This window comes from Eleutherodactylus coqui, chromosome 5 (genome assembly GCF_035609145.1).
Source record: "Eleutherodactylus coqui strain aEleCoq1 chromosome 5, aEleCoq1.hap1, whole genome shotgun sequence".
NCBI lineage: Eukaryota > Metazoa > Chordata > Amphibia > Anura > Eleutherodactylidae > Eleutherodactylus > Eleutherodactylus coqui.
This window is the reverse complement of record NC_089841.1, coordinates 139,137,384-139,164,349: the sequence shown is the minus strand read 5'-3', so window position 1 is coordinate 139,164,349 and position 26,966 is coordinate 139,137,384. Positions and strand designations below refer to the sequence as shown.

At 42.4% G+C, this 26,966-nt stretch overlaps 1 protein-coding gene across 2 annotated transcripts in view; it reads right to left on the bottom strand.

Moving 5' to 3' along the window:
• Positions 1 to 26,966, bottom strand: part of HECTD4 (HECT domain E3 ubiquitin protein ligase 4) — a 144,232-nt gene that overhangs the window by 27,818 nt on the left and 89,448 nt on the right. For both annotated transcript variants that reach the window (XM_066603229.1, XM_066603230.1), the window contains exons 36-55: positions 24,613 to 24,893; positions 24,204 to 24,393; positions 22,768 to 22,849; positions 20,904 to 21,106; positions 20,517 to 20,652; positions 20,192 to 20,374; positions 16,899 to 17,063; positions 14,580 to 14,749; positions 13,864 to 13,979; positions 12,792 to 12,895; positions 12,552 to 12,713; positions 11,912 to 12,060; positions 8,454 to 8,533; positions 8,070 to 8,233; positions 7,014 to 7,251; positions 6,789 to 6,925; positions 4,215 to 4,341; positions 3,063 to 3,200; positions 2,013 to 2,149; positions 307 to 467 (exon numbers count right to left, since the gene is read on the bottom strand). In XM_066603229.1, the coding sequence (XP_066459326.1) occupies positions 307 to 467; positions 2,013 to 2,149; positions 3,063 to 3,200; positions 4,215 to 4,341; positions 6,789 to 6,925; positions 7,014 to 7,251; positions 8,070 to 8,233; positions 8,454 to 8,533; positions 11,912 to 12,060; positions 12,552 to 12,713; positions 12,792 to 12,895; positions 13,864 to 13,979; positions 14,580 to 14,749; positions 16,899 to 17,063; positions 20,192 to 20,374; positions 20,517 to 20,652; positions 20,904 to 21,106; positions 22,768 to 22,849; positions 24,204 to 24,393; positions 24,613 to 24,893 (3,123 nt within the window). The remainder of the gene's footprint in view (positions 1 to 306; positions 468 to 2,012; positions 2,150 to 3,062; positions 3,201 to 4,214; positions 4,342 to 6,788; positions 6,926 to 7,013; positions 7,252 to 8,069; positions 8,234 to 8,453; positions 8,534 to 11,911; positions 12,061 to 12,551; positions 12,714 to 12,791; positions 12,896 to 13,863; positions 13,980 to 14,579; positions 14,750 to 16,898; positions 17,064 to 20,191; positions 20,375 to 20,516; positions 20,653 to 20,903; positions 21,107 to 22,767; positions 22,850 to 24,203; positions 24,394 to 24,612; positions 24,894 to 26,966) is intronic.

Here is a 26,966-nt window from a genome sequence, read left to right as displayed (position 1 = left end):
CTAAATTCAAGAAAAAAAAGGTTTATTTTATTGAGCTACGCGAGTTGTTTTTGGAAAATATGCAAGTGTATCCGACCTTAGCGAATTACTAATACTTGTGTGTGTTAATCAATATCAATTCCTTTTTCTAAAGCAATCATCTGCTCCATCAGTCAGGTAGGTAACCCAGAAGCATCTAATCCATTGTAAGATTTAATATCATATCATAATATGAGAAATAAGAGAAAAGTAATCCACAGATTAGTTGATCCTACATGGCATTGATACCTCACAAGTTTTCATTCTTGCTATAAGCTGCCCACTTACCTGTGAATTTGGATGTTTGTGCTATCTAAAGTCACTAAACCATTGGTGGCCATTCTTCTGTATCCCACTGGTGGACGCTCCAGCATGTCTATAGGATACCAGTATCTGACTAAGACACCTTCACTCCGGAGATATGTCTCTACTTGCACCAATTCATTTACCTAAAGACATACAAACACATCCTGCTAGAACACAAAGTAGAATCACTACGACTAGGAGTAACCGAATACATAGACATAGCCATACAATAGGGAAGAGTGTGTGAGGGTTTAGGAAACATTTGATGTTTTTACATCTAAAATCTACATATTCGGTTATGATGACTAAAGAGTTTAAATATTACCGTATTTTTCGTTCTATAGGACGCACCCCCGTTTTAGAGCGGAAAAATAGGGGAAATTTTTTTTAACTCACTCAGGGACGGAGAAGCAGCAGCAGGGTTCTGAAAAAACGGCTCTCCATGTCACAGCGGCGCTTCTGTGCGGCAGGAGGAAGGTAAGAAGCCGTTTGGTGGGGGCGGGGAGCAGCAGTAGTACCCGCCGACGCGCCCCACCAATCAGCGGTAAGTATGCGCAGCAGTGGGGAGGAGAGAAAACTTCGGACTGATCACACATTTGTTCTTGCGATCACGAGTTTAACGCACAATTGCACTAACTAAACCGCGTTTGTGTGTTAAATTCGCGATCGCTAAAAATGGCGATCGGAACAAATTTTTGGCACATTCGCTCTATAAGACGCAGCAACTTTTTCCGCCCGCTTTGAAGGGGGAAAAAGTGCGTCTTATAGAGCGAAAAATACGGTAGTTGGCCGGAAAAATGCTGGTTTGTTTTTCTCAGTTAAAATACCAAAATCCAGAGACAACTGAATGTTAGCCCTCCCTTCAATGAATGTCAGAAGGTGTAACTGATGAGATATTTTACAGCCCCTGAGAATAGGACATTAGCGAAAATCATTGTAGCATGCCACTAGTATAAATACAAAAAAATATATATATTTTTAAATATATTAAAACATAAAGCGTCCCATTTTAAAAGGGAACTTGTCAAAACCCCACAGCACCTTAAACAAAGTTATGGTGCGGTTAAAGAACATGAAAGGGAGCCGTGTGATTTTTTTATACTCACCAGCTCCCTCAATTCAGCTGCTTTCTCCTTTAAAGTGGGCGCATGGCATGAAAAGCTGACTCTTTTCAGAGTCCTGTGCGTGTGCTCTCCCATAGACGTCAATGAGAGAACGCATGCACGGGACTCTGAAGAGTCAGATTTTCATGCTGCGTGACGATTTCAGAGGGCGACACCACTGGACCGTGGGAGCAGTACAGTATAGAAAATACATCACCCGACTCCCTCTCACGCCCCCTAACAGAACTATCATTAACCCTTTGCAATCCAATTTTGGATTCAGGGTTTCCTAGGGGGCTTTCTCTTTCTGCCATTATACAATGGCGCCGTCTGCTGGCTAGAGCCAGTACTGCAGTATGGGACATGCTGTAGAGGCCCCTGACAACAGAGCGGCCAGTAATATACAGTAAGAATACCCTGCCGGATGTCCTCCGACATCGGAGCTGTACAGCCTTCAAATCAGAATATCTTCAGACGTCAGACAGTGGATTGGAAAGGGTTAAGTTTATGATGTTGTGGAGACTTGACAGGTTCCCATTAAGCACAAACATATTAATACAACAATAAAATACCACATTCCCTCACCGAATCCACATCCAGGACCACTCCATGCAGAGAGAAGGTCTTGAGCATACCCCTGATGGCAAATTTTGGTAGAGCAGTTCCCACGGCAGTGCTGGCAACATTGTTGCTGTCAGGTGATCTAATGACCACAGTGAGCCCTAAAAACACAATGACAATTCAGTTATGATGAAATTGACAGAAATAAAGTATACTTGAGATGAATAAGTTTATAAGTTCAGTGTGATCCTCCCATATATATTGATGATTACTGTATTGAAGTACGGGATATTATACACAATGTATTCCGCAATGATCAGGTAAAACTACAAACAACAGCTATCTAAACTACTTCAATTTAGTACCAAAAAAACAGTACCACGAAGTAAAACATTTTTTATCATTTCTAATTAGGGGCGTTTCCAAATTCTTGAAGAACAGCCATGTCTCAACTTCCCAGCTACATGCTGCTTCCAAGTGTACATGGGTGGAGGAAGGATCATGAAGGTAATTGCACAATGTATTGCAATAATGGTGTATGTGGCATATTTTCTAGTATTATAATTACAATTAAGCCTCCCCCTTTTTTCTTTAACATGGTTCTGATAATGCATGGTCCTGGACTTTAAACCTGTGGCATTGTAAATATACAGTGTGGGTTTAAAGCTCCTGCAGGAGCGGGTTTGTGCTTGGTTGTCAGAATCACCTGGAGACCCCATCAAGAAGACAGATGTGGTGTAGATCTGCTTGTCTTATGGTATTGCAACATACATACTGCTCAATGAGTGCTATATAGTGGCAGTGCTGGTTCCTCTATCGGGCCCATAAATCAAGTGATTGCTGGAGACCTCGGACATGGCAGAGCTGCTGGGTCTTAAAAGAACCAGCTCAGCTCTGCCAGTGACTGTTGTTTTTTAGGGGGGCAATTTCCCTTGTAACTGCATTTCCTATGGAAGCTTGATTCCTTTCCCCTAAAACAATAGGGCTATCAAACCACCATATGCATAAGAGCACTAAGATGTATCTGGTCATATAGGACCGAAACATTCTGGTCATTAAGGGGTTGATTTATACCTTTGCGAACTTTGTCAATAGTGAATTTATTTGCCTCGTCCTTGATGTCCTCTATGGTTGGGAGATATAGATCTCTAGGGATTCCACCATTCTCCTCATACAAAAACTCAACCGTCTGCCTTGCTATATCCACCATTCCTGTAATACAAAATAACATGACGCTTATAAAAAGACAAGTGTAATGATGAAGCGCTATCAAATGTCAGTAAAATGTAAGACACATGTAAGGCCATGTTCACATCTGCATTAGTAGCCTCCGTTCAGAGGTTCTGTCGCAGATCTGTCACAAAATGCTAGAAGAAAAATTCCTCCATGAAGGACTTTTTTGTTCGGCAAAAAGCCGGACAGCTGAACAGAGACAAAACAGACACCATTATAGTTAACCCTTTCCAATCCAATTTTGGATTTAGCGTTTCCTAAAAGGCCTTCTCTTTCTGCTGTTATACAACAGTGCCATCTGCTGGCTAAAGCCAGTGTGTGTGCGCCAGAAAGGCTCCGACAGCGGAGTGACCAGCAATAGACGGTAATAATACCCTGTTGGACGATCTGACATTGGAGCTCTACGAGCTTCAATCAGAATGTAGGAAGATGTCAGACAGTGGATTGGAAAGGGTTAATGGGGTCAGTTTGGCGCCATTCAGTTCCGTCATAAGACTCAATCTGTTCGGCCAGAGGATTCCCCTTTCCTGCTCCCATAACGAAGCAGGAAAACAGAATAGCTGAACGCAGCTGTGAACATAACCTAACACAATTGGTAGTGCTGTTGGGGAGTTTGGGAGCTGGAACCATAAAAAGATCAATAAATTAAGCAGGACCAGTGGCTCCACTCATGAGTGACGTTATCAGCCATTCCAGTCAATGGCCTTATCTGTGTGCTATTATTATAGTCAGCAGCCACCCCTCTTGGATGATGGGCTTTTCACTGGATATGTTCAGTATTTTACACCTATGTGATCTTTCTCATAATGTATCAGTAAGTACGGTCACTTACAGTCATATGTAACATTTACATTTTGCTTTACATTAATAATATAGGCAATGAATAAAAACAGGGAAAAACCTTGTTGCATTCATAAATGTCACAAAACAATTACAATGCACATATATATCATCAAATATCGGAATTCTAGATATCTGGCACAAGTTTCATACCAAGCTGCAGAGCTCCCTTTATCTGGTCCAAGCCTGATTTTCTCTCAGCCTCATTACGAAAACGTCTCCGAATCGTTGGAAATACCTTGGTTTCCCAAGCTTTCACCAGTAAGGCATAGTGATCCTCCTTTAAGACACAGGGAAGTTTATCACAATGAGTAAAAAAAAAAACAGACAATTCAGTATTTTTGGACTTCGTGCCATCCTCTTTTTTAGAGCACGCTACAAGGTCCTTTCTGTTGAAGTCTATGGTAGTTACAGAAAGAGCTAAGCAAGCAGACTACCTCTCCATTGAATTCTAAAGGGATAACAACTGTTATGAATCGGTGAACAGGGAAAGGCGGAGGTGGGGGAACCTCCACCTATGGACATGCCACAAGTGTTTAAATAGACACAAAGTGTTACTTCACAAGAACGTATTTACGCACCATATTATGAACATATTTTTTACGGGCCTACTAGGCAGTGAATAGAACCCATGGATTTCAATGGGTTCATTCACGGTCCATATTTTTCACACATACTTTGGTTGTGTGAAAAAACAAACAAACACAGCATGTTCTATCCTAGTGCATATAGTGAATAGTCCATAGAAGTAAATGGGCATGCGTAAATATGCTGGAAACCTGTGGATTCGCTACATATTTCAGCAAGAAATCAATGCGATTTCCTGTGTTTTGTTTAGGCGCATAAATAAAAGCCGATAGGCAGAAATACGCACGGAATACGCTATATAAATATGTTACTATGAATGAGCCCTAACTTTTTGAAGAACTTGCGCTTAAAGGATAGTCACTGTGGGTACTGGTGTATCTTGTTGACACCGGATGTCAGGCTTTGGCAGTCCTCAGTTGAAGCCAATGCCCCCAGCAGTTGATTAGCTGCCGCAGACGTGCCCTCCTGAGCTCTGGAATGCCCCTAGTGGCTGATTGGCTGCCGCAGACGTGCTCTCCTGAGCTCTGGCTGCTGCCTCATACTCCCGGCACTAAAGCTGCGGCCGCAACTTCAGCGGGGCGCCAAGGTCCGCGATCTCCATTCGCTAAGATCCTGTTGCTGTGAGTGTCTCGCTTCCCGGGCCGACCCCGCCAATGTGAGTGGGGCCAGCCCTGGAGCTGAGGCTGCTACTGCTGCTGGTCTGCCAGCTGTGCGAGCGAGGGTGAAGTGACAGCAGTCCCCCTTGCAGTGGCCGCAAAGGGAATCGTAGCGGAGGCCACAGCGGGGCCTGCTGCAGCGGCCGCACGGAGGAACGCTGAAAGTGTCATCTGACAGTGAGCCTGGCAGCAGCGGCTGCCGGGGACAAGCGACTCGCTTAATGGGGACGAGATTGACAGCGGCCCTGGTGGCAGTGGGAACGGGGAGAGTGACAGCGGTGGCAACAGCAGTGGGCGCAGGGTGAACGGGGAAAGTGACTGCAGTGCTGACTTCAGCAGTGGCTGCAGCGGAAACGGGAGCGAAGGACAGAAGTAGGCACGCTGCCAGGGGGGAACTAAAGTTCATATGGCACTCAGGGCACATGTGCCAGCGAGCAGACCCACGAATGTAACAGGGGATGCGGGAGCTCTGTGGGCCATTCCCTGCCAGTGTAAATCTGACCAACCCACTTGCCATGCGTGTTCCCTGTCACTGACAGCGGCCAACCCATGTCTCCACCCATAGATCCAGTAGAGACAAGATACACCAGTACCGTCACTGTCATAACTGGCAAAACTATTTACTTTACCTAAAATGACGTTTTTGTGTTGAAAAATTACTCTAAAGTGCTGTTTGCAGTCCTCCGACCTTGCTGTCCACTGCCTGCTCTCAAATGATTGAGAGGAGACGTTAGAACAGGGGTGGGGGGAACTAGGATAACCCATCCTGCTCACTGAAATGCATACAGAGCAAAGGGGAGTGGGAGGAGAGACTCACACAAAATATGCCTGCAAAGTAATAGTAAGTCTCTTTATACTGTTATTTAGTTACAGAAACCACATCTCCACTACTCACTCTTGCTATACGCTGTACTAACATATGATTTTATGTCTGTGTGTTACAAAGATTTAGAAAGCAGGCTCTGCAGTTCTCTGTGTACAGTCTATAGAACACAGTACAGAAGCCAGGCTCCTCCCAAAAGTTCTAAGAGGACTGAGAATCAGATTTACTCTCTGCAGAGGTGCAAATGGGGAAAAATACAAGATATGTCATAACGGCCACGAATAGTGTTATTTTACTCATGCACACACACGGCAGCTTATTCTGAAAAGTCACCTGAAAAGCTAAGTACAGTCTTTGTTGACAAAGCTATGCGATGACTTGTAATCCTAGGTGATAACATGTCAAACTGCAGGAGCCAGTTGGCAACCAGTACTGAAATGCCACCATGGATACAAAATTGGCTAACAGTGCAATAATTACTACATTATCATCTCCCCACTTATCTTTTTCGAGTGGCAGGAAAGATATGAAACCAAAGTTCAGAATGGCAGTAAACCAGTAAATATGCATATAAAACCCCAACATGTAAAGGTTGTAAGCCCTCAGACAAGTAGGTTCCTGCCATTACAACTGCAATTGTTTGTTTTTAAAATATCTGACCCTTGGCATATCATCGTCATCATCATCATCAGTTTCATCATCTGCAATAGGAGGTGGATGTGGATCAGGACCAGATGTAATAAAATTCTCGTAGCTCAATTCCACCTTATATCTGCAGGAGGCATCACTGTCATACTCTGAAATAAGACAGAAACAATATAATGCATACCAGTGAAGAGCAATAGGTCTAATACTGAGCAATTCCTAAACAGATATAGTGCTTACGTTGTGAAACAGTGGCCACAGCAGCAATGCGGCATGGCGGGCCATGAGTTCCTGGGTCAGATGCGATGCTTGTTCCAGCATCATTGTCACTGTCAGATGCCATAGCAAATGGTAATGCTTCAAAATTTGCACTGATTTCTTCAGCCAGGTCAATGCATAAATCTGCAGCATTGCGATGAGCCTGACCTTCAGCAAATGCAAACAGGCGCGATCCAAAATTTGCCCGGATCTTTGTATTCTGTAAAAAAAAAAAAAAAAAGTTATAAATGATGGCTTCCACATGACTTCCTACAATCACTTACTTTGTTTTAAAGGGAATACATATTGGATGCCTCGTTCCATCACTGTGCAATCACTGTGTGTTTGGGGGAGTACAGGTACCTGTGTAGATGCAACTCTGTGCCTGGGCAAACAGTGAAAACACAGCAGCACTTTATCAAGTGCCAGGGCTTCTGTGTTCTGCTAGTTGGTTAAATGTCCAACTTGAGACTATCCTAAGCATAGACCAGCAATGAGTGCTCCCATGAAAACCCCTTTTAGGAATTCGCTTTTCTGTTTACGAACCCACAGAAGATAGTTATTCAAAGTGAAAGTTCTATGCTTCATAAGGTGATAACATGTAACATTGATGGAAAGCAGTAGTGGCGCAGGTCAATAAAAAAAGGTACTGGAGTTGACAATTTAGATGGGTGTTTGGAATAATGGCAATAAGTGGAAACATTAGAGAAATTTCTAAAATGTTGCCTAGTCTCCAGAATACCCCTTTAACCCTTTCCAATCCACTGTCTGACGTCTGAAGACATTATGATTTAAGGCTGGACAGCTCTGATGTTGGTAGACGTCCGTCGGGGTTCTCTTACTGTATATTGTCAGCCTCTCTGCTGTCGGAGCCTATCCAATGTGTCACCTCATGCAGTACTGGCTTTAGCCAGCATATAGCGCCATTGTATAACGGCAGAAAAAAAGTAAGCCCCCTAGGAAAACCAGGATACAAATTGGATTGGAAAGGGTTAATGGTCTAGTTCTCCTATTGCAGTTTAAGATGGAACTATCTACCTTTTTCTGAATATGCACAACAGGCCACATTCCTCCAGAAACATCTTCTAAGTAGGGTATGAGTCTTTGGCCACAATAGGTGAAGTAAACCCTGCCCTTTGCAGGCTGGCCTGGGGGTGGTGGCGTGCCTTCTGTTCTCTCCCAACCAATACCAGCAACATCCCCTAAAAGATATACAAATACACCTTTATACAAAAATCTAAGCACATTTACATTTATCTTATCATCATGGTGCCAACTCTCCAGTAAATAAAAGTGGACATTAACCACCTGAAATAATCATAACCTAACCTTTTGATTGATTTTAGACCGTACTTAACAAGGAACTTAGGAGAGAACATGCATACATTAATACAACTGGGTTGTCAATCACAAAGTTCATACCGGGTGACAGAGCTACATCTAACCGCACGCTCTTCCACTGCAAAAGACTGGAGCCGTTGTAATGCACAGCACGCCCATTGCTGAAAGAAAGCAAATAGACAAGGCAGGGTGTTTCTTAGGTATGTATTCATGGAAAATCATTTTAACAGATTGTAGTCAACTACAACAGACAGGTAGGGAAGGTGGAAAGAATGATGTGGGGAAATACTCTACTTTTATGGAGGCTGCAATGTGGAAGCTCTGACAGTTCCTGAATGCAAATTCCAGGTGTGAGAACCATGAAGGAGTTGTAACCCAAAAAACTTTGGTGCAAAGTTAACTACGTGGCAGCAGTTGTTGAAAGGAAGGAATAAAGTGCTTCTGCAAAGTAAGAGTATGGGTGCCTGTCCACGGGGGTTGCGGTATCAGGAGCCGGCAGACGGATCTCCGCTGTCAGCCTATCTGACAGATAGGCTGACCGCGGAGAATCGCGGCAATTTGCAGCATGCTACGATTTGCCGCCTACGAGCGGAAAATCGCTATGATTCTCTGCTCGTGGACAGGGGGGCTGCGCTTTCCATAGCATTGCTATGGAAAGCGTGCATTGCGTTCCCCGTGGCCGAATTATTGCCGCGGGGAACGCAATTTAATAATGCCCGTGGACAGGCAGCCTTAATAGCAACTATCTATTATCCCCTAATCATAGTTGTGCAGCTACTTAATAAATGTTTGGCTAGTGCTAGTGATGGTGGTGAGGGCATGCAGACTACCAAACTACCAATTGGGGAGTTATGTCTGTACTTTAACAGGTAGACTGCTGAAAACAGATATGTCCTTTTAGAAGTCAAAAAATTGCCAGTAATTGCGAGGGGTTGGAGTGGAAATCAGGACGTCCCATCACACTGTATCCGCCCAGCTACTGTGCTACCAAGACTTTTTGGAACCTGGCGTTGAGTGATATGCAGTGTATGGGGAAGGGTGGGGGAGAGAATAAAAGATTTATGTGCAACATCCTAGCTGAGCAACATCAACCTAAGAAACACAGCCTGAAGAGAGAAGACAGCCTGCCATCCAAAACTGCTTCCCTAAGAGTGAGAAGGTAGATATTAGAAGAGCTGCTGGTATCAATTAGCCGCAATGTAAATACTTCCTCATGGGAGGCTTTAACGAGGCTGTATGGCGAATGTGACAGAGTAAGCTGTCTGAGCCTAGTAGGCATATGATAACCTGCGCTGCGGAAGAAGGAAATGAGCTGTCAGGTACCGGTCATAGCAGTGTGGATGTGAAGATACCGTCTGACTGATATATGTGAACATGCTATAACCATATTATATGTGGACTGACTGTATGCGATAATCCTTCCAGCTATTCAGCAAAAATAGCATAACTAATGGGAGTCGGAATGTAGCAACATACTATACGATGATGCCGCCTTAAGAGAAAATAATGATGTCAATCTGATACTCCCGAAACTGCGAGATCCTACTATATAGAAAGTAATAGAACTGTGGTACTGTGGAGAATTGCTGGGAGCTACACTGGGAGGTCAACACAGGCAGGCAAGGAGGGGGCTTCAAGTCCAAGAATTTTCCGCTTGATAGTAACCCCCCCAGTGATAATAGAAGTGCACTGGGGGAGGGCAGGATGAGTGCTCATCAGGATGCCCCACCCTACATACAGCAGCCGTACAAGAAGTTTCTGTGCCTGGCTTATGGGTGTCAGAAAAGGAGTGCAAGCTGTGGGCTGTAGTATGCAAACTACAAGTCCTGCCTGCCGACCTAGACCTGTGTAGGCCTAAGAAGCTGGGAGCTAAGGTAGAAGTGTGCCCCACCTAGGGGTGTTGGATGTGGCACTGGAGTATGGAGGAAAGGGGGGAGGGTAAGGGTGTTCAAGTACAACGCCCAGTAGAAGACAGTGAATCAGTGTCGAGGAGCCTTTCAGAGACAGGAAGTGCTGGAAAAAGGCCAGGTTGCCCAACTGCCAGGTTGGGCCCAACTATCGGGAGATGGGAGCCACAAGACCTGGGCAGCAGAGACTGTGCAGCACATGGACCCACAGATAGCCATAGACCCCTGAAGTCGACAAAGGACCAAGGATTATGACAGAAAGCAGGATAAAGTAAGCAGTAATTGGATTGGGAGCAATGCAAGGGGACACTTTAAAAAAAAGTGCCACTGGAGCTTGGGGAAGAGGGGGAGATGGTGAGCTAGGGAGGTGAAGGGCAGTAGTGCCATACTTACCGAACCCAGTTTACTCAACTCTTAGTCATCCTCTTCGCTTCAGCTCCCCTGATGTACCAGCAGGGGCACCCCTTAACCCTTTGCAATCCAATTTTGGATTCAGAGTTTCCTAGTGGGCTTTCTCTTTCTGCCATTATACAATGGGGCCATCTGCTGGCTAGAGCCAGTACTGCGGTATGGGACATGCTGAAGAGGCCCCCGACAACAAATCGGCCAGTAATATACAGTAAGAATACCCTGCTGGACGTCTTCCGACATCGGAGCTGTGCAGCCTTCAATCAGAATTTCTTCAGATATCAGACAGTGGATTGCAAAGGGTTAAACCAGTTTCACTTAGTGGTGAGAGATTGCTAGAATTGAAGGGGGGAGTAGGCAGGAATCTCAGGTGACCCCAGGGCTGGAAGGATAGAGAGCAGTTAAGTGCCACTCTGTTCCACTTTGTCTCCTTGGAGGAGGGAGTAATAGTGTGTCTCATGCAGCACTGTTTGCCCTCCCCACCTGGGGGTAATTAGGGAAGTTAGCTGATCCCTGATTTCCAGCTAGATAGGAAAAAATAAAAAATAATAAAACTAGAATAAAAAAAAAAGGACAGAAGATCTGCAGAGTAGGAGGTCTGCTGTGTATGCAATTTTCTTATGTAAAAGAATGGGGTATAAACATGAAGATGGAGTTCCATATCCTGGAGTCATCACAGCCCCCATGTGCTATGCACACACCCCATCACAACCTCCATCATAGTGTTCTGTACACACCACTTTTGCCCAGCCTGATATTAGCCCCAGCACAGGGAAAAGGGCTAATCTCGATTTCATGATTCTCATCGGCAAAATGGCGATTAATCAAATTAATTTAATTACCTGGCCCTACCGTTACCATATAAATGTAACCACTTAAGGGGGTTTTCCTCCCAACTTAAAATTACTTCACAACCACTCTGTCCTTCCTAGTTGCTGCTGACCAAGACACGTGACTGCTGCAGCCAATCAGTGGCCCCAGCAGTGACCTTCCATAGCCAGTGATTGGCTGCAGCAGTCACAAGTCCTGGTGAGCAGCAGCCAGGAAGGACAGAGTCGTTGTGAAGCATTTTTAATTAATGGGAAACCCCCTTTAAAGTACCAAACTTGCAAAAGTGAGTTAAATCGGGTACCATAAAGTCTTTTTGCATTGTCTTGTAGGTAACAGCTTTGTAGAACACATGTAATGGCAGGCAGATTGGTCTTCAAAGACTGTGACACTTACTTGTGAAATAGGCATGTACCCACAGGGTTAGTCCATGCCCCATCCCGCTTTTCTGCCTCTGTTGCAAATCCAAAGGAGACAATTGGACCAGTGTCATCGTCTATGTCTCCATAAGATACTATTTCAATTTCCCAATAAAAAGATGGAGCCTGGTAAAAGAAACGTATGTAACTAGCACATGTCAAGGCGATGCTGAACACATATGTACTATGATTTGTTTTGTTTCATATTACTACTTACGTAGCTTTCAAAATGCAGAAAGGCCATGAAGAATAATTAATTATATTATGCAATTACTACTATGGTTTTGAAGAAAGCAGTAAATAGTTTAGACTGATTATAATTGGCAGTTTAACCTCTTAAATACCAGCCAATTTTCATCTTTGCCTTTCAAGAGCCATGACTTTTTTTACTTTTCCATCGACATGGGCACATGAGGGTTTGTATTTTTTAATGGTACCATCTAATGGACTGAAAATCTTTAACTGTGATATATCTTATCAAAATATTTTTAAATTATATTCAGTTATTTTTAATTATATTTGCCTGTACTATTGATTTATGCAAAGTTTGTTGAAAGTTCAGAGACCTTTAAAAATGAAATGAAGCTGCTCATAAAACTGTTTCACAAAATCCTTACTTGTATTGGTACAGGTGAGGTTGCATAGATGAAGGTGCCCCGTGGTAAACCTCCTCCTGCACTTGGGTCAGCCAGGAAAGTTACAGCTGTCAGATGTGATGAAAACATGCAGGCTCGCACTGGTGGGAACACACGGGATGGGCACCATGTAATCTCTTTGGGCTGTTCCAGAAAACAGATTGGATTATCAATATGCACTACTATAAGCAATGAAAAACACAAAATTTTACAAAAACTTACCAGTCTACGCTCAGTCTGAAGAGGTGGTGGGGGTGGCCGAGCACAATCCCGATACAACATTCTCAATCTTTCGCATTGTACTTCCACCACAGATAAACGTTCACCTGAAATTGAAAAAAAAAAATCCAAAAGTTATGTTCACTTTTGAGTTAACCCTTTGTCAACATCCAATGTATATGTATCTTGGATGTGTACCGGCTTTGTACGGAACAGAGGCAGCTCCACACGTAGCAGGTGTCGGCTATCTTTGACAACTTCCATCTGGCCGCAATGGCTGTGATCGAAATAACACTGATCACAACGCTTCAACCATTTGCATGTCACCATCAGTACATTTAAATGGCTTGACAGAGGGAGGGAGCTACCTCTGTCTCCTTAATTGCTACCCATGATGACATCATGAGGTGCTATTTAGTTGCCATGGCAGCCTGATGCCTTATGAAGATCCCCAGGCCAGCCATGGCTTTTTCCCTATGGCATATCTTAATATAATGCCTGCAAAAGTGCAATACACTGCAATACTGAAGTATTGTAGCATACTGTATAAGTAATCAAATGAGTGCGAGTTTAAGTCCCCTATGGGGACTAAAACGAGAAGTGTAAATAAGTAAAAGACTTTTTACGTGCTGCAAAAAATAAATGTTAAAAAAGAGTTATAAAAAAAACCCTTTTCCCCATTCTTGAGGTACAAAATGAAGAAGAAAAAAAAAGCTCACACATTTAGTATCATTGTGTGCATAAAAGTGCAATCTTTTAAAATAATGCATTATGGGTTTTTTTCAAGTTTAATATGTTAGGGGGTTAAAATGATTGTATAATAACATGCTTTAAAACTGAGCATGTATTAAATAGTTGCCAATTCACTGGAAGAGGTCACTGCAGTGTAAATGTATAGCCACCCGCAGCTTCTCTCTCTTAGCAGTTTTCAACTGCTGAACCAGATTGCCCAGTATTTGTATTTAGTAAAATAAAGGGCTAACCAAATGGGACAACAAGTTTCATAGTAAGCAGTCAGTGGGGAAAAAAAGGTCCGATTTGGGAATCTTAGCCCTTCTCAATTTTGCAGACTTACCGGGACTACATTCCTGGGCTACTAAATTTAGTACTTCTACAGCAGCAGGACACTGCTGTATGAACTCTTCACAGAATGAACTGTCTTCTAAGAGCTGAGCCATGACCAGACAAGCTCTAAGAGAGGGAAAACAAGAAACAATCACAATGATAGCATAAGAGCTAGAACACTAGTACAAAAACAATAGCATAAGACTCAAGATATCGGTAGAAGATGTATAGCAGGCAATTCAGTGTCTTAAAGTAGATTAAACTAGAAGTAAAGAGAATCCATTACCCCTCCTGACATGTTTGGTTTAGTACATACTTGTATTCCCTACAAGATGGATCTTTTCTTCGAGGCCTGTGTTGTGCCATTCCTATATTATACCTCCTACAGATGTATTGATAAACCGACTCCCCTACACAATCTGAAACTGATTGGACACAGTCAGTGTGTAGTAACACCCAGTTGTCAATATATTCATACAATACTAGGAGGCCTAAGGGAGGGACTGCACACAGCAGGACGTCATGAATACAAGTACTTACTGAAACCCCTAACAAGAGAGATGAAAGGACCCCTTTAATAGTGCAATTATTTGCAGAACGAGAAAGAAGAATACATATTGCAAGATAGAAAAGCAAAACAAATCACATTTAAGGGGAACAGAACTAATAAGTAGTATGTAGAACATATACTATACGAGTGCGTAGTAATGCAGCGTAGAGTCTTACCTTGTCCTGATCTCTGCAAGAAGCCGAACCACTGCCATAACGGGAGTTGAGGCATCTCCTGTTGCAGGAAGTGAGGTGTGAATAGACAGGCATCCCTCCTGGGGGAGTAACATGGACTGGACTGCCTGCACTACCTTCTCAGTAATGGACAGTTTATGAAGAGGCAATGCCTGATGGGGGTGGATATTGGTGCGGCAAAAAGTTAAATTCAAGCAGTTAGTTTCTAAGAAATGAGGGATGTCATTAGCTGGAGTTTTTCATTTGTTTTAATCTCCACTATAAAATTAGGAATCTTACATGTAGTTATCAATAAAACGGTGTACTGTCATGTGCTGGGCTGTTAGAGTCATCTACAGGACATGCGGACATGACAGTGCATCACCATTTTATGGGAAAATGAGTTGTATCGCTCATGCCTGAATAAACGGTGGGTTCAATCAGTCTTCAGACTACTATGGAATTTTGTGGTCCTTACTGGCAAACGGAGAAACGAGAAGAAGCACCCATTATTGAATTGGTTTATTCAGGCAATCTTGAGACACATCTTATTTTTTTTCTAACGTCAAAGTCTTTACAATGTTAAGAAATCCATTCTTTGATTAATTCATAAAAAGTTTGGTACAACAACAAGTATTCATCTAGGAGGGTTTAGGAATAGCCGAGTACTTACTGTACACATTAGTATACTATAGTACAGCGGTGACCAGCTAACTGATTAGATCAGTATAGGACCAAAGTGATCTACGATTGATCTCTTCTATTGGAGCGTTCTAAGAGTGCATCAATAAGTCCTACAAACTTGTCTGTTGTGTGGCATTAAGGAGACAGGAGCCACATAGACATGGCCAACATGACGCACGTGGCTCCCAAAATACACAGTGCTTAGGATACATATACATCTTAAGTAATATCTAACTACAGATTATGTTACTGTAATCAACTAGGGTTTAAGATACTAATTTCATGGAGGTTGTGCACCAAACAATGCAGACATTCATACAGATAGATAACGGAGCAAGATTTTAAGAAACACATTATGCTAAACATAATAGCAACAACGACTATACAAAAACAGGTTGGGTTCACACACAAATACAATCGGATCAACAGCTGGACATTCAGGCTGAGCTGGTTCTTTGTACCCACAATGTAATCATTTGGAGAAAAAAAAAACTTTACATTTTAGCATTTTCTTTATTCAACTTTTATCTCATCTGAACAAAACCAAATACTTTCATTAGGCCTCCTGCACACGGCAGAGCCGGATTCCGCATGTGGAATCTGACCCTGGCAGCAGCGGCGCGTACCTGCCTTTCCTTATCTTCATCTGTACTGTGGATAGTCCAGACGGCGCGCCGTCGGTCATATGCAGTACAGATTTTTTTTTTAAACTCTTGCTTTTCCTGCGACCTTTCTGCAATGTCAATAGAAAAAGTCTTCTGTGTGGAATGCACTCAAAAATGCAGCATGCTGTAATTTTTTCTCCGCGAGCAGAAACCGCAATTAGTTTCTGCTCGTGTGCAGAAAGAATCACTTTTCCATAGCATGCTCTAAACGGTATCTGCTGCAGAACCCGGAGGCGGATGCCCGCTCTGTATTCCACAATGCAAATCCACCCGTGCGCAGGCAGCCTTACTGCTATAGTTGAGCATTGTCGCAGATCACTATTTCCACAGTTCACTCATAGTGGTAATGGTGACTGCAAGTATATATCATACATACATATATATATACACACACACACATGCAAATAAAAAATATTGCTCATGTGGCAGAAAATGTATTCATCAGGTCAGATGACCATTTACACACACCAATTTAGATTTCTATATAGGCCTCCAAAACACTACAAACCCGTTGTCGAGGAAGTTAACAGGTTCCCAATGATGATCTTCTATATTCTAGCAAATTTGGCAGAAAAAGAACTTTGAAAGCTATATTCAAATACCTTTAAGTAGTCCTGGGGGGTGGAACCGCTCCTGAATATTCATGTTGGCTAGTCTCCTTCTTAAGATAAATTGAGGTCTCACAGGCTGGGTATATCATCACAAACCACCTCCAGTGGCATCTGGTGCACGCACAAATGAAGCCGAGGCCATTGCAATGCACTTTACTGTTCATGTGGAGATTGCCACTGGAGGCGGTTTGTGATGCCGTACTCCGTGTTTAGGTAGTAAAGGGGACTGGTGGCCAGTGTGACTACTCCGGAGCGCAGCTGCATCCTCATGGCTTCTTAAAGGCATTTGAATACAGTCAAGCCAAGAAGTACAGTGTTCTACAAATGCTGTAATTATATATATACTTGATAGAAGTTCTTACCTCTGAGCGTGGGACAGAGAGTCTAAACAATGGGATAGTCAGTGTATCAGATGCTTTGGAAGATTTTCTAAAGTCTAAGGTTGGAAATTTTACAGTTGCAATACCTTCTTGTTCATTTATGGATACAACCACGCCAACACTGCCAGATACACCTATACCAAGTACCTAACGGAGCAGGAAGGGGATAGGTATGTGAATCACTGGGTGCCTGACAAACCACAGCCGACATGAATACTAAATACATTGGTCACACAGATAGGGCTAGAACACTTCAGATATCTCACATTTAAACTGCAGCATCAAAAGGAGTAGAGATGGAGAGAATTTCATTGCTTTTAACTGATGATTTAAATAGAGTTTTGTGTTAGTTGATTTCCAATTCAGCAGATACAGTGCAGGACATGTCAGTCACATCTATAAAACATTACAAATAAGATGGTCTTCATTTGCAAAGTTTATTTCCCCTTCTTAAAGATTCTAGGAGACCGGTGTGTTATTCTGGAAACAGATTGGGTCTATGAAACCAAAGTCATTAAAAGGGAAACTGTCCCATCTCATTAGGTTATTCCCTATTCCCAGGATAAGGCCTAGCTTGCTGATTCTGTTGGGGTCCGAACACTGGGACCCTAACTATCCCGAGATAACATCCCAGTGTAGTTTTGAGCATCAGAGATAGCCAAGCCCTTGAACTCAGGACATGCGGGAGAGATATTTTAGAAATGGCAGGGATAACACACTGAGATGGGAATACCCCTTCATGCCCCAGGATGTATATGTATGTCCTACATGTGTGGGTTAAAATGACATGGTCTTAGATCCGAGCCAGCTTCATACACAGACTTTGACAGCTGAAGGCTCCCAAAGCAGACACATATTTCTGCCTATTAAGAAGTGCCTGCAACACGTCTTAATAAAGCGCTGCAGAATAAGTTGGCGCTATACAAATAAAGATTATTATATTAATACAATACCAGGGAAAATACTATATACCATAATAGTGAAGCATTACAGAATATGGTATAAGCGATCAAAAGATCGCAAGTTCACGTCCACTTATGGGACTGAAAAAATGGTGAAAATAAGTGAAAAAATATTATTGTAAAAAAGAAAGGATAACAGTTAAAAAAAAAAAGCCTTACCCATATTTATAATTAAAAAAAGGAACACCCAAAAACATATTTGGTCCGATCGATTAAAGTAACTTATTACTTCAATGAAAATTGTCAGAAAATTGTACCCATAGAAACCACAGGACATCCCAATAAAAGAGCCCCCACTCAGGTACATCAATGGAAAAATAAGAAAATGTATAGCAGAATATAGGATATTTTAGCTTTTAAAATTAGTACAGCAAAAAAAAAAAAAAAAAAAAAAAAAAACTAAACTAAATTCGGTATCATCGTAATCACACCGACCCACAGAATAAAGGTGCCGTGTCATTTTCACTGTAGTTTGTAAGTTATAAAAACAAGCGCCCCCCCAAAATGGCACAGTTGTGTTTCTTTTCCATTTAACTCCACTTAGAATTTATTTAAAAAAATGTTCATCTTATTATATGGTACATCAAATAGTAGCGCTGAAAAATACAACCCATCCTGCAAAAAACAAGCCCTCAGACAGCTACGTCGATGGAGAAATAGGAATGGGGGGGGGGGGGGGGGGGGGGGGGAGAAAACAGAAATGATACATTGTCATCAGATGGCTTCTAAACCTTTTATGTTCTGCTGCTTCAAAAGATGCCAGTGGTCACAGTTAAGCCCTCTACGGCATGCAAGCTGCAGCAAAAATGGCATGATAACTCTATTCTATGGGTTGGTACGACGGACTATACAAAATTTGGAAAATAATTCTTTTCTGCCACCATCTTCTGTCAATATAGTTGTGTGAAGGCTCTTTTGTGGGACGTTCTGTAGTTTCTGTTCGTACAATTTTGGACTACATAGGACTTTTTGAACAGTTTTTATGATGTTTTTTCTTGGAGACGGGGTAGCCAAAACAACTGGATTTTTGTTACCGTTAAATGCACTTCTCATCAAGTTTATTGAGGGACATAACGAGACCTTAAATATAGCCACTACCACTAGGAGGTGGAGAAGAAGCAGAAAAAAATGATAGCTCCTCCCACAGGCACGGAGCTAAATCAGTTTGTAGAAAAGCAGTAAGAGAAACACAAATTAACGCAGGACAGCAAAATAATGCAGACCATATGAAGAAAAAGATGGCGCTAAAAAAGAATCGGAAAAGAGTGAAGGGGTTTTGTCATTAGAACAAAACTCTGTCCCCCAGCCGGACCCTGCCTAAAATAAAAAAAATGAGGCCGCAACGTCACGTCCCCGAACTCCTGGCATCACAACATACTGGATTTTAGTGCTAATGCCAGCAGGACTGATGGTGACACCATAGCCTATAACTGGCAGCAGTGATCATGTGCTTCTGTCCTGCCATCTACCCGGAATTCACTGCTGCCGACTGTCAGCTGCGTCCTCTAGCTCCAGGAGAGGGGAGTATAGCCTAATTTTTTTTAATTTTAGGCAGGCCCAGCTGGGGTACGGGGTTTTGTTCTAATGATAAAACCCTTTTAGGGATTCCTCCTGGAGCAAAAAACTATAGCTTGTTAAGACAGAAAAAAAATTGGGTGGGTGCTATATCACATGCTTACGAAACCAATGATTTTCAATGCTTTAATTTGCGAGGTTTTTACTTCTGCGAGGCTGCGTGAAAGAAAATCGCAGCATGTTCTTTCTTTTAGCAATAGCGCCCATTGTTCTCAATGGGGCCGGTGGCAGCAGCGCAGTTCCCGTTGAAAACAATAGGAGAACATTGCAATCCTCTGCAGCAGCTGTGACAGCCATGCCAGGGTATTCCTTCAGGCCCGCAGTGATGCGAGGCTGCCGCATCCAAGGGGTTCCACATGTTCACAATGGGACCGGCAGCAGCAGCACCAGCCCCTTATTGTTGTTGTTTTAGAAATGAAAGCTGATCTCTGATTGGTTGCTAAGAGCAGCAAAGAGTCTTACTGTTGGGCATTTTTGATGCTGCACTATGGAGAAGACCAGAAATCTACTTTAGCAAAGTCTCTCATACAACATGAGTAGCAGACCAAATTTTAAACACAGAATAATGCGACTCTTCTATAATGTGATTGTAGTAGAAAAAAAACAGCATGACCTAAAGGAATATGGCTAGTTAACAAGGTGCTGTTCCAATGCAGTTTTTTAATACACTGCATTACAAAATATAGCCATTTTGTCTATTGTGTTAAGCATGAATACATTGCAAACCAACTGCATTACCTGGACTTCAGATCCTATCTTAATAGTCTCCTTGAACCCTCCCAGGGCACAGAGAGCCGCAACAGCTTGTCTTGCTATGCTTTGCAGTTTGGCCAGCTTCCTGCCACTACCACTCCCGTTCTCCAATATGCTCTCAGCATACTTGCCCAGCTGTGGAATATGCATAAGGGCACGAGACAGAACCTACAGTAAAGAAATGAAAAATCAGTCTGTAATCTAACAGATAATGCCTAAAAATTAAAAGGTAGTTGTGACAATGTAGAATTACCAAATTATAAAAAAAAAAAGAAAGCCATCAAATCTTAGGAAACCCTGAAAATGTCACCTTTTCTGCTGTTGTTGTCCATATCTGTGCAGCATTAGACTCTGGTGCCATCAGCAAACTATGAAGTAAGGCAATGACTTCAGCAGCCATGCTGTTCGCTACATGTCCACTAATGAAAGGACGTACGGGATCAGTTCTGGGAAGAACAGAAATCATTCAGCAAAATCACTCATAAAGTTAGAAAACTAATAAGATCTGATCCATATATCATAACAGGTAAATGGAAGGCTTTCTGCTGTGGGGCAGGACCAAAAGATATGTAAAGTTGGTCATACACTACAAATTCTAGCCATCCACAATGAACATTTTTCGCCAACTGGCAGTGCGTTTTCGTGAGACCATGCGAACATACAAAATTAATTTGATCATAGTTACATATATCCGTACCTGGCAAGATCAGAATTTCTCTCTCTACAGACAGAAGTTTGGGCAGTTTTCTTCTTGTCTCCTGTAGAAAGCCCACTTGCAGTTTCTGGACTGACAGTTTCCACTGGGGGCCCGACGCTCACTATTAAACCAGACTGGGCCCATTTGGTTGCTTTGCGCAGTGCAGCGGCTGACTCTTCGGTGATAACTTCACAGCAGCCGCTCTGCAGAGTGAAATCACACATAAATAACACTACTCCAAGTAATATATATATATATATTACTGTGCAAAAAAGATCATCATAGTATCTACTATACTACTTAAAGAATGCAAAGAGATGATAAAGTATATGCTGCTTATACCATACAGAGTGCCTTGCAAAACAATTCACCAGCCCTTGTTTTCCCCCCTGTTTTGTTACATTACAATGTAGAATTACATTTGATTTTCATAACAAAATAGTCCAAATTGTTACAGTGGAATAAAATGATTCCTTGTTTAAAAAATATATACATAAAAACTGTGAGTGTGCATGTAATTACTTCCTTTGCTACAAAAACCCTAAATAAGGTCCTGTCCAACCAATTACTTGGGTACTCACATAATTAGGCGTATAAAGTGCCCCCGTGTGCAAAATGTCACATGATCTATCACATGATGTCAGTATGAATACACCTGTGCTGAAAGCCCCCCGAGTCTAACACCACTAAGGAAGCAACATGAAGACCAAGGTCAAAGACAGACGTTGCAAAGAGTTATAGATCAGGGTTACTTGGAAGAATAGAAGTCCATCAACTTTCATTGCCTCCATTCACTGCGTATCATGCGTGTATGTCATGCATGCGTGATACTCGGTGAAACTACGGCCGTGGACATGAGCCCTAAAACTGAACTTTCTGGCCATCACAGGAAAGGCTGTGTGTGTACAAACCCAACACTTCCCATCACCCCAAGAACACCATTCGCACAGTGAAGAATGGTGGTAGCCGTGTCATGCTGTGAGGAGGCTTTTCCTCTGCAGAGACTGGAAAACAGGTCAGGATTGAAGGAAATGATATTACATACAGGGCGACTCTTGAAGAAAACCTGTGTCAGTTTGCCAGAGATTTGAGACTGAGAAAAAGGTTCAACTTCCAGTAGGACAAGGACCCTAAACATACTGGCAAAGCTACACTGGATGGGTCTAAGGGGAACATTTAAATGTCTTGGATTGGCCTAGTCACTGCCCAGACTTCAATCCAATTGAGCATCTATGGCATGGCTTGAAGACCAACACAACCCACCTAACTTTAAGGAGTTGGAGCCGTTTGCATGGAAGAATGGGTAGAAATCTGAGTGTCTAGATGTGGTAAATTAATAGAGACACCCCCAAGAGATCTGCATCTCTAACCACACCAAAAGGCGGCTCTACAAAGTAGTGGCTTTCAGGGGGAGTACGTATGTACATTAAAGTTCTCTGTTCCTTGTCATTTAATTTGTGTCACAGTAAAAAAATATTTTGCACCTTCAAAGTGGTCAGCATTTTGTGTAAGACAACCTCACAAAAAGACCTATTAATTCCAGGTCGTAATGCGAAAAACAACAAGCAAAAAAGTATACAAACACCAAGGGAAAAAAACTTTCACAATCAGTGTTACTTTCACAAGTACTGTATTATATGCCTCTTTTGTCACTACCATCCTAGGTACTGCCAGACAGACATTATACCATTTGTCCAAAGTCCTGTATGTCTTATCGTATCCATTTGGACAGTTGCCTTATCCCATACATTTTTCATTTCTTACTAAACAGCTATTTCCCACATCAGAAAGAATAGTTTTCAGCTTGCACTAACAAATACAAGAAGTTAAAAGGTTCAAATTCAATAAAGGAAAAAATACTAACTTTAGTCATATCTCGATCCATTTTCACCACTTTTTCCATGTTTGCACCAGTGCCAAGTCTGAACGGACGACCCTCGGAACTACTATAAAACAGAGAAATAAATGATAATTGGGGACTACTGTTACCATTTTGCAGTACATATGAATTCCTGATCCATTTTTAATATTTTTTTCTTAGCGACAATGTGACTAAAAAAAGACCTATTCTGGTACTGTGCATTTCTCTTCTGAAAGATAATTCACGCATTATTTTGATCGATTGGACTTTTAAGAACGTGGTGGTTTACCCCACTTATTTATCCAATCTGCATACTGGACTTGAACTTGTTATTGTTTGATCACTTATACCACAGGCCCATTCTAATAGGCAGAAATACATGGCAGCATTGGGGGCTTTCAGAATGCTCTGGGCTGCCATCATAATCAAACAATCTCATCCTGATGGGGCAGTTTGGTACCCCTGAACACCGAGCGGGGCATTAAATGCAGCTGCATGAATTGACAGCAGTATTGAAAGGGTTAATAGCCCAAATCAGCTTAAGTGCTAATCGCAGCTGTTAGCTGTCAAAGACAGCCAGCACCCGCCGCAAATGGAGTGGGATCGGCTTCTGATCCCGCTAAATAGAGACCCCACACCCGGAGTATGTATATGTTTTTGGATGAAGGGGCTAAAGAGGAACGCAGACTGCAAATGTACTTGGGCCCGAGAGCCTCAGAGGTTCAGTGACTCCTCTCCCACACAAGAGCAGAAAGTACTAAAATCGGCATTTTAAGGTCAGAGGACCCACTTTAGATTCAGAGTTGAAAATGCTAAAACTTTGCACCCTCTCAAAATCTGTTCTAAGATCTGGGACCTCCTGGCCTGTTTTTGTAGTATATACTGACATGTTATACACTAGTAATAAAGAGGCAAGCAGCTTTGAAGAATGACCAACATAGGCTTTTATAAACCATCAATGAGTTATTAAAGGGGTTTTATCACTGCTATCAAAACTTTTCCAGTATCTGGGCCAGTTATAAAATAAGAAAATAGATAATACTCACCTCTCCTCGGAGCTGAGAGGCTCACGCTGTTCTGGTGCCAGCTTCCAGGTAGATGCCTGGGTGGGTGAAAGTACATGACCGCTGCAGCCAGAGGCCACAGCATCACATCCCCAATCTCCTGCCATCAGAGTGCCCAGAATATGAGCGCTGATGCCAGCAGCTTAAACGGTAATGCTGCAGCCTGCGATTGGTTGCAGCAGTCACATGCTTCTGCCCGGCTGTATACCAAGAAGCTGGCGCCAGGACAGTGTGAGCGGCTCATTTCCGCTTCGGGGGTCCGAGCAGAGGCATTTATTTTTTTATATTTTATAGCAGGCCCAGGTGCTGGAAAAGCTTTCATAGCAATGTGAAAACGCCTTTAATGTATTTTCCCCCTTACACTCCGCTTATTACCTTAGTAAAGGTTGCAGGACTTCATGAGATGACTGATCTTCTCGTTTGTGAATGAAAATTGAGAGTTTACCGTCTACCGCTTCAATCTCTTCTCCAGTGTCTTTATCACCTTTCTGAGAGCCTTTAGGACTGTTTTTAGATAAACTACTATCTGGTTCAGATGCAGTGGGGGAGAGAATCGTCTGACATCCTGAAACGGAAAAGACAAGATGAAGATCTCAGAAGTGTAAGTAATAAGTAATAGCAGCTCACAATTAAGTAAAGCGTATACACCGATTACTGCTATTGTCATTTTTTACACAAATGGTAAAATATGAAGACAGGCATCTGTTCGTTGGTCAAGACAACACCACTGTTTGAACACATAGAACCCCAAGTACTTGACACCCTACATACGTTTACAATGTACCTGGTACCACATAATCAGCCAGTTTCGCCAGAAGCAGTGATGCAATTTTTGAGGCAGGGTCACTGGGGTCTTCTTGCTCGCTGTTAAGCGATGGCACAGAGTAGCTCCATGGTGGAAGCTCCACATTGCCACAATCTTCCACACTCATGAGAGGCAGAGCTGCGCGGCACAGCTGGAGAATTATGAGGACAAGCTTTGGGGATGGACGCTGATCCAGCAGCAATGAGAGAAGCTTGGAGACACAAGCGGGCTGGCTTAGTATTGCTTTCCCTATTTGACTCCTGTGTAAATAAGTTGTTACAATTAGTGCTTGTAATAAATAACCAATGCAACAAAACACACGTTAGTTCCACAATTCAGCATTTTGACGTAACTGACTTCATAGCTTGACGGACTTCTATTCAGCGAAATATTAGCGCATACGTGTATGCTATCTGTTACACTGTGTCACAAGGGTAGATTTTTCTGTGTGAAAATCCGTGTTCTTCCCTATATTGAGGGTGCCGGTCCAAGTACAGCAACCAAAATTATTTGTCAGGCAAGACAATGATGGTGTAGACATCCTTAGAAAGTAGGATAGTCAATATTGTACCATCTTGTTACAGTATATTGGCCATGAAAGCCATTGCCTTATTTATCACAACTGTCTACCAGTAGTTCCCGGAGAGATGCACTGACTTATCAGATGAGCATGGTGAAAGATTTCACCAGGACATATGTGCAACGGAAAGACAGTATGAAGGAAAGTGACCGTCTGCGATGCCGGCTGATTACTGCTGGAATATTCCAAGGGAGAACACTGGCGGGCATTGCATCTAACTTGCCATATTTTCATGCCACTTATTGAAGTTCTTTGCTATTCTACATCTGCCGCCTGGTGATCTTACGTCACGCTTATAACAGTAGGTTACCCTCTTCAGGGCATACTGTTCATAAGAACATTTATATAAAAAAAAATGTAATTGCAATTCTATCTACACATCTTTATTCTACTCTTAAGGTTATTGTCTGTAAATCAGTTCTCGACAACCAAAACCTGAGCAAAAATTTGGAATCGGTACCCAAAGCTCTGTAGGAAACAAAAAAAATGTTTGCTCAGAAAAAAAAAATTTATATATATATATATTTTTTGCAACACAGTGCAAGGACAGTGCAAAGTCACAATCAAATGCTTAATGTTGTGAGTTGCGAGTATGAAAATGGCTTCCACTTCTATACATACATTTCATATTGTTTTCACAAGCCTAACTACATGACAAGGGTAGTATGGTGATTTCTGGACCATTACGGTGAATTTGACATAATTGACATTTGACATAATGTTAAACAGGACTTGCTAGCTCTTCTGGTAGATCTGTTTTAGTAAACCAATGTATTTCCCCATGAGATAATTCTGGATCATTTTTTTTCTACAACTCTGTGTTGTGCCATTCCTTTGTTATTACACCTAGAAATTTATGAATTGACAAATGGGTGTTAGCATTTCGTCGGGTCCAACCCCCTGCTCACTGCAGGATTTACTAAATCATCCCAGATATTTGTCCAGCCTTTGTTTAAACACTCCCATTGAAGGAGAACTCACCACCTCCCATGGTAACCTGTTCCACTCATTGATCACCCTCACTGTCAGAAAGTTTTCTCTAATATCTAATCTGTGTCTCCTCCCTTTCAGTTTCATCCCATTGCTTCTAGTCTTTGCTTGTGCAAATGAGAATAGGACTGACCCCTCTGCACTGTGACAGCCCATCAGATACTTGTAGACAGCTAGCAGGAATAACGGAGGAATGGCAGGATGCAGAGCTCTAAGAAATGATGCTCCAGAATGGTATATTATGAGGAATGCAGTTACTTACTATAGCAGATATATCCAGAGAGAGTACAGGTCCTCTTTAAATAAACAGATAAAAAGCATAAGTAATATCCGTATAGTTAGCGGACCACAGCCGTTGGCCAAATCAGGTTCCTATTTATTAATTCTTTAACCCCCCCCCCCCCCCCCCCCTTCCCCTCGGCAGTTTTGGACATGCTTAGTTCATTCTGAAAAAAAGGGACATTACAGTTTTGGATGAACAGAGGTCATTCTACTTTAAACAGTTCTAACTCTAGTTCTCCGAGAGCATGTCTGTACCCGAGGATAAGGGATAACTATAAGACTGCTGGTGGTCTGAAGGCCGGGTGTTGAAGGTCCCTGCATGCGTGCTGCTCCACTTATTTGAATGGGAGTGATGCACCTGACAATCTCCAACACTGCCACTGAAATGAATGGGGTAGAATTGTGCTTACACAACCTTCACTCCATTCATGTAGTGACCCTTCAAACCCATGTTCTTTGGCTCGGTGGAGGTGCCAATAGT